The sequence below is a fragment of the Epinephelus fuscoguttatus genome, linkage group LG7, assembly GCF_011397635.1.
Source record: "Epinephelus fuscoguttatus linkage group LG7, E.fuscoguttatus.final_Chr_v1".
In the NCBI taxonomy this organism is placed as follows: domain Eukaryota; kingdom Metazoa; phylum Chordata; class Actinopteri; order Perciformes; family Serranidae; genus Epinephelus; species Epinephelus fuscoguttatus.
This window is the reverse complement of record NC_064758.1, coordinates 30,224,244-30,236,322: the sequence shown is the minus strand read 5'-3', so window position 1 is coordinate 30,236,322 and position 12,079 is coordinate 30,224,244. Positions and strand designations below refer to the sequence as shown.

At 45.9% G+C, this 12,079-nt stretch overlaps 1 protein-coding gene across 1 annotated transcript in view; it reads right to left on the bottom strand.

Moving 5' to 3' along the window:
* The window catches only part of plxnd1 (plexin D1), a 101,321-nt gene extending 89,672 nt beyond the window's left edge, over positions 1 to 11,649 (bottom strand). Inside the window, exons 1-4 of the mRNA XM_049581511.1 lie at positions 10,086 to 11,649; positions 8,130 to 8,306; positions 3,781 to 3,912; positions 3,089 to 3,189 (exon numbers count right to left, since the gene is read on the bottom strand). Coding sequence (XP_049437468.1) covers positions 3,089 to 3,189; positions 3,781 to 3,912; positions 8,130 to 8,306; positions 10,086 to 11,297 — 1,622 coding nt within the window. The 5' untranslated portion in view covers positions 11,298 to 11,649. The remainder of the gene's footprint in view (positions 1 to 3,088; positions 3,190 to 3,780; positions 3,913 to 8,129; positions 8,307 to 10,085) is intronic.
* Positions 11,650 to 12,079: the final 430 nt, after the last annotated feature.

The window sequence follows — 12,079 nt, the reverse complement described above, 5'->3', positions numbered from 1 at the left end:
GACGATATCTGCAAGACTGATGTTGTGCTGTTCACAAAGTATACAATAAAATATATTAAATAAAATTATTTTCATGTATTATTTTATGTAATTATTCAAGAAATGTCCAGATCACCCATGTCATCTTCTTGTGTAAGGAAGCTATGGAACATCCGGTTGTAAATTCTGTCGCGGAGGACTCCAAAAAGTTAAAATATTTTAATTTAGGATTCTCTGCCAGCCTCACCTCATTTAACAGTCATGCTCTCATCCACCAAAATGATATTCATTGTGCTACTGTCTACCGTCTGCCTGCTTTCATGTGGATGCAGCGTTAAACTGGGGCGTCTGTGATGTGGCACACCTGTCAAAGCACTTGATGCTAACTTTTGGTACTTGACTGTGTTTGATACTTGATGCTACAGACACACTCTGGTCAGCCCTTACAAAGTACTGAGCATCAGTACACCAGGCCTATCTCTGAGATCATAGTTAGAAACATTTGTGACAATTTACCATGAATTATGTCATGTGTTTTGAGATTTATTTACATTCCATTTTGAAATCACGCACTAAAACACAACTTCCTCTTAGGTTACAATGGGTCAAAAGTGCCCTCCTTGTTTTCCATCCAGAAGAATATATTTAGATTATGGAGTAAACTCTAGATTTTATCTTTAAGCACTGAATACATCATAGATGCCACTTGGTATAAACTGAAGCCGGCATCCAGGAAACGTCATCTTGTGATCTCAAAGGAAAAAGACGTGCAGTCTCAGATGAACATCAACAAACGCTGTGTGATTTGTAACGATCGGCTGGCAAAACTCACATCATGATATCGTCTCCTTTCTCTATTGTATCTATTTTTTCCTTTAAATGCATTCATGACTCACCTGCTAATTCACACAGCACTTTGATCAAGTGCGGCAGTGAGGAGAAATTAATTCAAAGCACTTCTCTCTTCTCTAAAAGGCTGGAACAGCTAATATACATACAACAGACATACAGCGCGCACGCACACACACACACACACACACACACACACACACACACACACACACACAAGCCTCACCTGCTTCACTACAGCATGCTGACTTCAAAACTTCTCAAACAGCTTCTTAAAATAAACAGAGTCAACATATGCAGCTAAAATATGACCTGAGAAAACTCATCACCTCCTAAGTGTCTGTGCAGCCGATAAGGTGGGAAACCAGTGAGACTGTTAAACAGCCAGAACATATGAGCCACTCACACACTCACACACGACTCACACAAAGTCACTGTGAGATAAGCATGATAATTTGTGAATAGCAAAGACTGCACATGACGCATAATTTGATTCAAATAAAGATATTTAAGTGCTTTCTTGTGACATGTGGCAGATTAAGCCGGCTCCGGCATGAAAAGCGTGATCAAGGACTGAGCTTTATCTCTGGTGGAGAAACTATCGTTCTCTTTTTTTCAGACAACAATGCCGACTCCAACAAGCGGACAGACATGTTTTCAAGCTCGCTGTACATGCAGACGTGCCGAGAGACGTCAGCAGAGCCATGCATAAAATCAAACCGGCAGCCACAGAAACAGTGCCTTCACAGATTGTGAGATACTTCTGTAGTGGTCCTTTTTGTCCCCCCTCCCCCCCAGCTCCCCCACCGCCCTCTGCTCTGTGTGTGTAGCTGTATCAGACAGCGAGGTGCTGGAGGAGCCCGTCCACCCCCACACATCAACCCCATGATCCCCCGGGCTCTGAGGCCACAGCGCCAGCCCAGCGGCTGGCATGACTGGCCAAACACTGTGCATCAAACGCACACACATACACACACACTCATGACATCAGCTCCCTGGCCTCTGAGAGCCAGACAGCGACACACACTCACGCTGACACTTACACACAGGCTTACACACTTTGACATTTCCTTGTCAAAAGAACCAGTGTGCACTCTCCCTCCCACCACCATCATCACAATCAACGCTCCTTTGTAGAGGGATAGAGAGGAGGACAAGGGCACTGGGGGAGGAGGAGAAGAGGACTAGGGAGACAGAGAGGGAGGTTGAGAGAGGGATAACTAAATTCTCAAAGCTACTGGAAAATACGAGGGCAAGAGAGGATGAAAAAAAATGGGGGAGCTGAAGACAGAGAGAGAATCACGAGGGTAAAAAAAATGCAGTGAAGCGAGAAAGGGACTGGGATAAAGAGACGACAGATAGATAAATAAGGAGAGGAGACAGGGAGATGACAGCAAGACAGTCTGACCACACACACGTACACACACACACACACATACACAAACACACAGCTCTCATCAGTTCCACTCTTTCAGCTCTGAATGGCCCCTGGCAATGCCAGAGCCTCCAGAGCTGCAACACAACTCATCACAAAATTCACTATCTCGTCTGATCTGCTTTAATCACCCAGCAACCAAACCAACTCACACACACACACACGCAGACAACAATACACACAAACAAACAGAAGCTCGACACCACACATATTCTCCCTGAAAGCCAGCGAGCACAGAGCCAGAGAGCCAGTCCTGACAGAGCCACATTAATCACAGTGTACTCTCGCTTGCTCACAGTAACACTTCAGCCAAGTCACTCCTCACTGGGCGCTCCCAGCCTGTCAATCCCTCCCCAAACCACCACAGAACCAGGGGAGCGCTCCGAACAATGATGTTACTCCCCAGTCTGAGGCCTAATGAAAAGCAAATCAATTCTGCTCGATCCAACAACAGCCTTCCAACCCAAAAACGCACTCCCTTACTGCCAAGGCTCATTCAGCCGAGCGACATTTTCAAATTGAGAATGAGGATGATGAAAACCAGCAAACGAGCCTCAGTGGTTGCATCGATTGAAACGCTAAAAGTATCAAAACGACAAGCTCAAATCGTTTTATTATGCCATCAGACGGCAGAGACAGCAGACATTTCCACAAACTCTAAACAGATGACTTTAAAACAGCATGTGGCGACGTGCGTGACAACAAAGCATATGATAATTTGATCGAATTATATGTTTTCCTGGCGGCACAGAGAGCCTGGGGGGGGGGGTTAACTGGACAGATGGAGAACAAACGGACTGAAAACAAACTGTGTGTGTTTCTCACCGATTCTCCAGTGTGCACCAGCCACAGTGGGCGTCGCCTGCTCCCAAACAGTCACCGCAGCTCCTCCACTGGTCGCAGTCTGCCACTTTCACCCTGAGCATCTGCACGCCACAGCACAAACACAGACATCATTTTAACACTCAGAAACATATCAGACGAAAACAACCGATTCATGCAGGAAGTGGTGAGAACTAGAGCTGAGACAATTGACAGGAAATTGCTCGAGGATTTTAATAATCAGCTCATCGTTTATCATTTTAAATGCCAAAGCTTCTTAACTTTGACAATTTTCATCTTTCTGTAAATTGATTTTCTTTGAGTGATGCAGACAAAACAATCTAAGGAGGTCACCTTGGACTGTGGGAAAATTGTTTAAACTAGCATCCAGGTGCATTTTGCTCTGCACAGATTTGCTGGAGGTGCAGCCACATCCTGTCATAAGTGAGGCTGTTTTGACACGTATTGGTTTCGAAATGCAGCACCGAAACCTATTGAAGGTCTGCACACATGGCTATCTTCGCCACAATATGTGAGTGTTCAGCTAAATTGAGGTGAGGAGGATTCACTGGATGCGAAATGAGGTCTGATTGTTGCTATTATGAGTCTTCTTCAATGCCGACATGAATAAATCAGTGACAGAGGTGGGGGAGAATAAACAGACATCTTGAAACCACCCGCAGACGCATTCTTACATGGTGAGAGGTCATGAGATAAAGGAAGCTGCTGTCGTTGGGGTCAAAGGTCATGATGTGGTGGACGGCTTCGCTCGCAGGCAGCTTCAGCGTCCACTGATTGGCCAAGGTCATGTTCGCCAAGAGGGTCAGCTGTGAAAGAGACATCAGAGCAGAGGACACAGGTGCAGAATGTTGCAGTGAATGTTTTCTCAAGGTTAATTCATCTGGGAAAAAAGTCAACCGAGCAACATTTTGCTTCACGCTCGCACAAAAGGGCTCCTCAAATATGTGAGAATTGCTCAATATAACCGCGGTCGTTTCCTGTTCATCAAGCAGCTCAGTTCAAATGCAAGGGCAGATGTTTTGCTCAGCAACACCTCAGAGGAAGAAGAAGAAGCTTTTTTTATTCACTTCTTCCAGCTGTATCTGTCAGGGCAGTCATGCAAGCAGTCCACATCATGATCTTTCTCTAACTTTGAGGCAACAACTACTGAGCACTGAGGTGTTTTAAGAAGATAAACACACTCTTTTATATGGAAGCTTCAGCACTTCTGAACCTGACTGAGGCACCTCAAGAAAATTTTCATAGGGGTGGCCAGATGAAGCCACTGAGGAACCAGTCAGGAGTTCGAAATGCTGTTGAACTATACAGGCTGATTGAGAACTCTCAATATGACGAGTTAAGGAATCGCATACCAATACACTTCTGTTTCTTATCTTACAGTTATAGTAATTTTATTAATTATCTGATATGCATAAACTAATACCAGCACAGTTAACATTTTGAGTTCCACAAAAATCTTGTTTTAATGTGTCATGTATCTATACATGTTATCTTCACACCAAAGGCAATGCAAATTTTGGCGTTGTGTTACTCACGCAAGTTTGAACACTAGACTATTTTGAGACGACTCGCTTCCTAGCATAGGTACGTATGAAATCTCCATAATTAATGCGTGAACTTCCACCTGTACCTCCTCGGTTTCATACGTCCCTGGAGGATCTCAGTGCTGACTGGCTATCATGGAGCAAATTGGTCACTGAAGTTCCGATTTTTCAACTCGTGAGTAAGCGAATGACACGAATGTCACGCTACTCCCTTCATTCGCAAATTTTGTGTCATTTATGTCGTGTCTATTGCATCCATCGCGCTGCCCGGCGGGAATTTGCATCTAATTGCATCTTTACATTGACTTTACATGTAATTCACTTACACAAATTGTTTTACTTGCGCCAGGTGTGAACACAACATTAGGCAATTCATCGTTCTTCACATTGGCTTGTTGTCCTTTTCCTTAAAAAATACAAATATATAGCTTTAATTTAAAGAAGGACATTGATTGTATTTTACTTTCTATTTTACTTTACTTTACTGGGAACAAGCTTCTTAAGTTTAAAGGAGACTTGTGGGCACCCATAGAACCCATTTTCATTCACACATCTTGAGGCGAGAGTTTAAAGGACCCCTTTGAAAGTGGCCATGCCAGTTGTTCCCTCGCCAAAATTTAGCCTAAATTTTGAGCTTTTTTTTAGCCTCTTTTCCAACAAGCTATCCCAACATTGTTGATGCTAATAAACACCTTAGGTTGTCTAGTTTCACCAGATAACATTACCTCTGCTCTAGCACAAAAACCGAGTGCTCCACAGCCTCTTAAAGACACTAATGCCGGCCTCCAATTATTTTGGGGGGACCAGCCATTGTATCAGGGTGACCATAGCCCCCCCTGGACCCCATTTGTGGCGCCACTGCTGACTGAGATACACCAGACAGCACTGAAAGCTGAAATTAATGACTGTATATATAGCTGCCAGATGCAGTTAATTGTATTTTCTTAATGACAAATGTGACTATCTTCTATTTCAAAACTATTTTTCAACTCTGAAATATATTTTAGGAGGTCCTTTGTTCAAGCGGTGTGCCTAATCTCGTTTCGCCGAGCTGTGATTTATCTACGTGCTGGCCTTCCTGCAGCTCCAGATAATAAAATGGGTGACATGTTCTCACGTACGCACAAACATACGCACACACAGCCGCACACACACACACACACACAGAGCTGTGCAGAGAAACAAAACTGTGCTGAGTGAGACTTCCTGTCACGCAGACAGTGAAAGCTCTTATTTCTGCCATTTGTCGGGTCTCCCTTCAATGGAGACATCCTGCCGTAGTGAGGAACTGGCAAACTGACCGGCATCTGGTGACAAGCACGGGCTGTGTCACTTCTCCATCCGCTGAACACACAAACACACTCTCTCTCTCTCACACACACACACACACACAGCAAACCATCACCACCCACTGAGACTGTGCTGGTTAATGTTAAACCAGAGAGCAGACAGAAGCTTAGTAAACCATTGGCTTAACCTGTGATGAGAGGCATTATCTCAACCTGCAAATATCACTGACGTTTTAATAGCACCACCCACCTCTCCACACACACATACACACACACACACACTTACTCCCTCCTTGGATATAGTAAGCAGCTGTGCTATGTCTTCACCCCACAGCCCAGCAACTACAAACACATATGCTGAGTGACACAGTGAGGAGCGAGTAAACAGCAGCCCACACACCTGGACAAGGAGCAGAATAGGAGCAGAGAGGCGGAGGAGGAGTGAGAGGAGAGCTGGTGCCACCAGGTCAACCAACAAAACACCTGCTGTACTGGCAGGTCGCTCTGACTCTATTCTCTGTCTATCTGCCTGCAGATGAAAGACCCTATTCAACCAAGGAGTGCTCAGCTGCTGTGCGCTCATTCTCCCTGTGTGTGTGCCAGTGGATGTGTACCTGCGTGTAAAGGAGAGAGAATAAAGATGGATGGAGGTGGGGCAGGAGAGGGAGGACAAGAGCGAGAAGGAGATAAAGTCTGTTTGTTTGCAAAATGAATCAAAGGGCCTTTTTGATATTTGAGACGGAGCACGAGAGGAGACAATGAAGCGATGAACTGAGAAGTGGAGGGGCGGACTGACTGACGGAGGGAGCAAGATTGGAGAGGAGTGAATGAGATAAAGGCGGTCACTGCGATGGGGCAGAAAATGGAAGTCGGGCCGTAATGGGGAGGGAGAGACTTCATCAAAAAATGCATGTAATTACAAATTACTTCACTGAAGACCCTTTCAAAGACAGTAAAAGAGGCCTAACTTAATCTCAACCACTGTTCCCCTGTGTTTAGTCTGAGCCAAACTCACAGTCAGAATCACATTACACACACTAACAGCACCATTAACCTCTGTAACAGCTCTATCCTCGGGGCACACACACACACACAGGCAGACGCTGCCACACACACGGATGCATGCACAAACAATAAAAGACACGTAAACCTAAAAAGCAGAGTACATTGTTGCCCAAGGTCACAGAAATACTCCCTATATAACACGCACGCCGCGAGGACACACACATATAGCACATAATCACAGGGTATGCGTTCGTCTTAGTAAACACATGAAATCAGTAAACCACTTGCTCTGGTCTGCAGACAAAGTCAAACACCTAAAAACACAGTCAAACCTGCAATCAAGCAATACACAAACACACTCATATACACAGTCGGTTACACCATCCCGACCAGTGTTGTGCATCTGGTGTCCAAAAACTAATTACTGCACGCTCAGCTGGGGCTAAAACAGTTCCTTCATCTGGGGAGGAAACAAGGAGCTCTTTAAGGAGGCACAAAGCGAAAAGACCCCTCCGGCAGAATGGTTTTTAATGTCGTAAAAAGGTACCAGCCTAATGCAAAACAATAGGGTCAGAAAGCTTTTGTGTCGTTTCCACAGACAGCTGAGGAGCAGCTTGTGGGCTCAGCTCAGTCGGGGGCGACTTGGAATGTGGCTGAGACAGAATTAAGGAATGCTGTTAATTAGACTGGAAGGGTTTTCACAAGCTGGACCCTGTGCAGATGTTGAGGTCAGGGACCAACACACGGGCAGAGCTGAATCATACTTCGTCAGCCGCTCTTGTTAAACGGCTTTTCTGGTGATCTCTCTCAGACAATAACCAGGTCTGAGGAACATTAGAGCACATGATTAGGACGACTTAATGGGCCGTGATGGGTCATGGGCGAGTGGAGCGAGGGGAGGCCGGGGTGGCGACAGCGCTGAGAACCTACAAGATGAAAGCAGACATTCCTCCGAGTGTTTCATCACTCACCTACGTTTGGTTTATTGAGAGACTCACTGGCCACATCAGAGCAACACTACGTAACTGTTACTGTTATAGATTTTCCGAGCTGAAGGGCTCAATCACGTTTAAAATATTAACTCCGTTCAGTGTGTGCTGCAACTGCGCCTTCACCTGAGGTCACTCTGAGACAGTCTCACTCTGCTCTGATAGTGTGTGCATGTGTCATTCATATGTGTCTCACCTTACGAAGTCGTCCAGTGCTGGTTCCCAGAAAAACCACAGTGTGCTTGTGCACATTGTCCACAGACACTGAAGTCAGACCTGTGTATTCAACCAGAGGAATGGCCCTCAGGGACCTCCGTAGGGCCAGAGGGTGCTGTAGGTGGGCCGCGCCACAGTCCAGCTGCTCGGGCTGCAACTAGAACAAAATGAGAGTGAGATCAATGCTCATTAGCTCCCATAAGGAAGCACAGCACACAGATTAGAAACAGGAGAGAAGAGAACACACACAAAAAAAGAGGCACGGCATGATGAAAGCGAAGTGGAAAACAAGAGCTGATAGTAGCTATCACAATGGTGCCGCTCATTCTTCCAAATCACTTTTTAGACATCTCAGTGAATACTTGAAAAGGGCTTACAAGGGTCTTCAACACTCATAAGACTCTGCTTTTGTCAAATCCTCAGCGGGCAATGATAAAACATTAGTGCCACGCTTGGATGAGCGCCAGGATCTATTGGGAATTCTCTGAATATTTCAGAGCACGCAAAGGCAAAAAAAAAAGAGAATTAAGCACAGTGGATATTTGTAGAGTCGTTTCCCACGGGCCCTTCTGCTCGCGGCCTCGTCTCTCTTATCATAAATTGTGTCTGGCTTTCCCTCAGTGCTGGCCTTCAGATTGTCGACTACAAAAAAGATCATATTTCAGCGGCCGTGGCAACACAAGTGCAAAACTTAAGAAAGACTTGCTTTATTCAGTCAGGGCTAAGTAGGTTGCATTACAGCAAGAAAAAAAATCCACTCTAAACCACTTTGAACTGAGCAGTTGTCTGTCTCAGGAAGGCCTGTGGGCCAATTGAGATAGTATTCAGAAAACTGGTCACGGGAGGAGCGGCCCCGGGGCCACAGCCGACAAGACAGTGCCAGCAAGGAGGGCAACTTTCTGACCTGACAGCAGAGTGGTCGCGGGACAGCCTCCTTTGACCTCGGCTCTGTCAGTCAAAAAACTACCACAATGAAACGCTGGAATTTCACTGCATTCCTGTTGAAACTGTACAAAACTTCCTCTGCCGTTATCATCAGAAGCCACTGATACAGAGAGGAAACACAGACAGCAAACACAGAGTGCAGTGTGCAAAGTTTCCACCAGAATTTACTTTGGTGCGTGTTGTTAAAAACAAGATAGTGTTTACTACAAAGCCGCTATTTATTCCCTAAAATTGTGCTAAATTTGTGGCCAAGTTAAAGTCACCAGCACACACTCAGTAAAAGATGATGTCTGGGGTTTAACCTAAAAACAAAGCCGACTATTGATCCCTTCCTCTCGTCATATTTGATAAAAGAGGAGTTTTTGGATGTGAGAGGACTCTCACCCTTCCCATAACCCTTCAGCACGGCTCTGGAGCATCTTTCCAGCTATCATGACCTCTACTCGTGACACGGGAGATCCTGTCTCCAAGTCATGAGCCTCAAGGCTGAAGAGGATGTAACCAGAAATGGAAACTGTCAGGGATTTAGCAGTCATGAGTGAATTTGTCTTGTTTGGTAAGGTCAGAACAAATGTAATAAATCAGAATTAGAAGCAGGATTATTGGCCAAGTTTAGACACACAAGGTTTGCAGTGTTGGACATATTAAAAAGGCTAATAGTGGAATTAAAGCTGCTATTTCTGGCCTTTTTAATTGGAATATATTACATTTTAATCCAATAATGTTATTAAAACAATGCTTGCATAAAAAATTAAAAGTTAAATGAAATAAAAATATAATAAAAAAAAGTGGGAAAATCTGTCTTTTGATCTCTTGTTGTGGACACTGACTCCTTTATAGACAATTTGGGTCAAGTGAACAACCTCAATCAGCCCATTACTTCCCACAGTTGCTGTTAAACTAGACTTTTAGACCCATGTCACTTGATAAAAAGTACATGAAATCCAACTGAATTAATATTTCTGTGCTGCCTGATGACAGAGATCCTTACCACCAGGTTTCCCTTCTGGATGCAGGCTGCCCCGGAGCCCTGGATAACGCTGTCCAGCACCTGCACGTCGCTGCTGGGGGAGTTGGAGCAGTTCCTGCGGCCTTGTCGGATCTCCTCCTCGATGTCTCTGAACTTAAATGCGCACAGAGCAGACTTTCTGTCCGGCTTGGAAAACACTCCAAACAGGTATGGCTCTGACCCCTGCCCGTCCTCCGTGTGGATCTCCGCGGGGTAAAGGGAGAGCAGCCGGTTGTAAATGTTCCCGTTAAATCCACACTGCAGCGGCATCTGGATGTAGGACTCGGTGAGCTTCCTGCTCTCCGGCCCGCTGGGCTTTCTGGGGTTCTCTGTATCCAGACAGATCCTGGCGAGGATGCTGTTGGGCTGGCTCTCCTTGTGGCCCATTTTCGCGTCATTATTAAAGGCGATGTAGGAGTAAGTCTTCTGCATGAACGCGTGGACGAAGTTCAGCTTGTTTTTGGTTTTAACCTCTTGTTTGATCTTGAACACATTATCCTCTGAGGGGTTAATGTCATAGGTGAAGAGTCGGGATAAATCCTTGATGTTCAAGGAGCGGATGGCGATCTCCGGGGTGTTTTCAAAGCGCAGGTCCTCCTTGCTGTGGTTCTTGGGGAAAAACTGGGTACCAGCCCCTGTGTATGTGGCCCCAACGAGCAGCCGGGTGTTCCCTCCGTGGCTCTTGAAGATGAGCCCCACCGTGGACGCGTTCGGGTGATTGGCAGCGATGTTGAGCATGCTGGGGAACACAGTCTTCTCGCCCTGAGGTGGGAACTCCACCGCTATCTCCGAAATATTCCCCATTCTCCTGAGCTCACAGAAGCCCTGGTACACGGAGCCACACACCACCACGACCCCTTGCTCTCGGTCCAGCTTCAGGAGCTTGTTGTAGTTGTCAGTGAGGGATTTGGGATGCTCGCACGGAGCCTGGGGCAGCTGTGGCGCATGGCACAACAGGTTGTCCTCCACCGGCCCGGTCCTCTTCTCCACCTCGACGCTCAAGGTCCCGTTCAGCTGGTAGATGGAGTTAACGGTGGCCAGGTACACCTTTCTGGACACCGGGTCCACCACGAAGTTATTGGTGTGATTTGGAGACGCGAATGCCTGTTGGATGTGCAGCGCGCTGGCACTCCGGCGCGTCTCCAAAGCCAGGACGCCGAGGAGCAGAACAGCTATCTCTATCGAAGGAGGCATTTTTCCTTCTGACCGGCTTCCGCGTGTTCTGTGCCGAGGGGTGCATTGAGCAAAGACAAAATTGTGTGTTTGTTCCGACTGCGACAATCCGAGAGGAAAGGCTGTTTCCTGCTCAACGCCTAAACCCAGAATGACGCGATAAGCGAGTCGTGCTTCCTTTTCAGGCTGCCTCCCCTGTCGCTCTCTTCCCTCTGTGCAGCTCAGCAGCCTCTCTCCCGAGGCGCACTCAGCCACAATACCTCCTTCAGATTTTTATGATCTATAAACAATAATCCATAACAAACAAAAAGCTTCAGTTGATGTATTGATGTGCATTTTTGGACAATGTCACGCCCGCACACAGCTGATCCAACTTGTTTGGACACATGTTTTAGTCCTGCTTATTTAAGAATTGATTTATACATAAAAATTAAAGCACACATTTAAGAAAAAATTGGACTTTTCTGGAAACAAGGGCGTCAACTCATCAACCCTGAGAGACACTGCCTCCATATGACGCCTCCTCCCTCATCGAAGCTCTGCTGTGATTGATTATTGCACAGTTATCAGATGTTGCGCGCTAAATTGTTGGAGCTGATTTGACCTAATTTCTTTTTTTTCCACGTTCAGCCACATTTGAAACTCATCTGTTGTGATCCAGCTACATGATGAAATATGATAGCTCTAATATGAACTTTCAGTATCCACATGTGAGCTCGTCCTGCCACATGAAGTTGTACTAACCATCTACTTTTTCTTTCAAGACGCACCACTTGATGAATCTCCGTTCTTGCGTGGTTCCG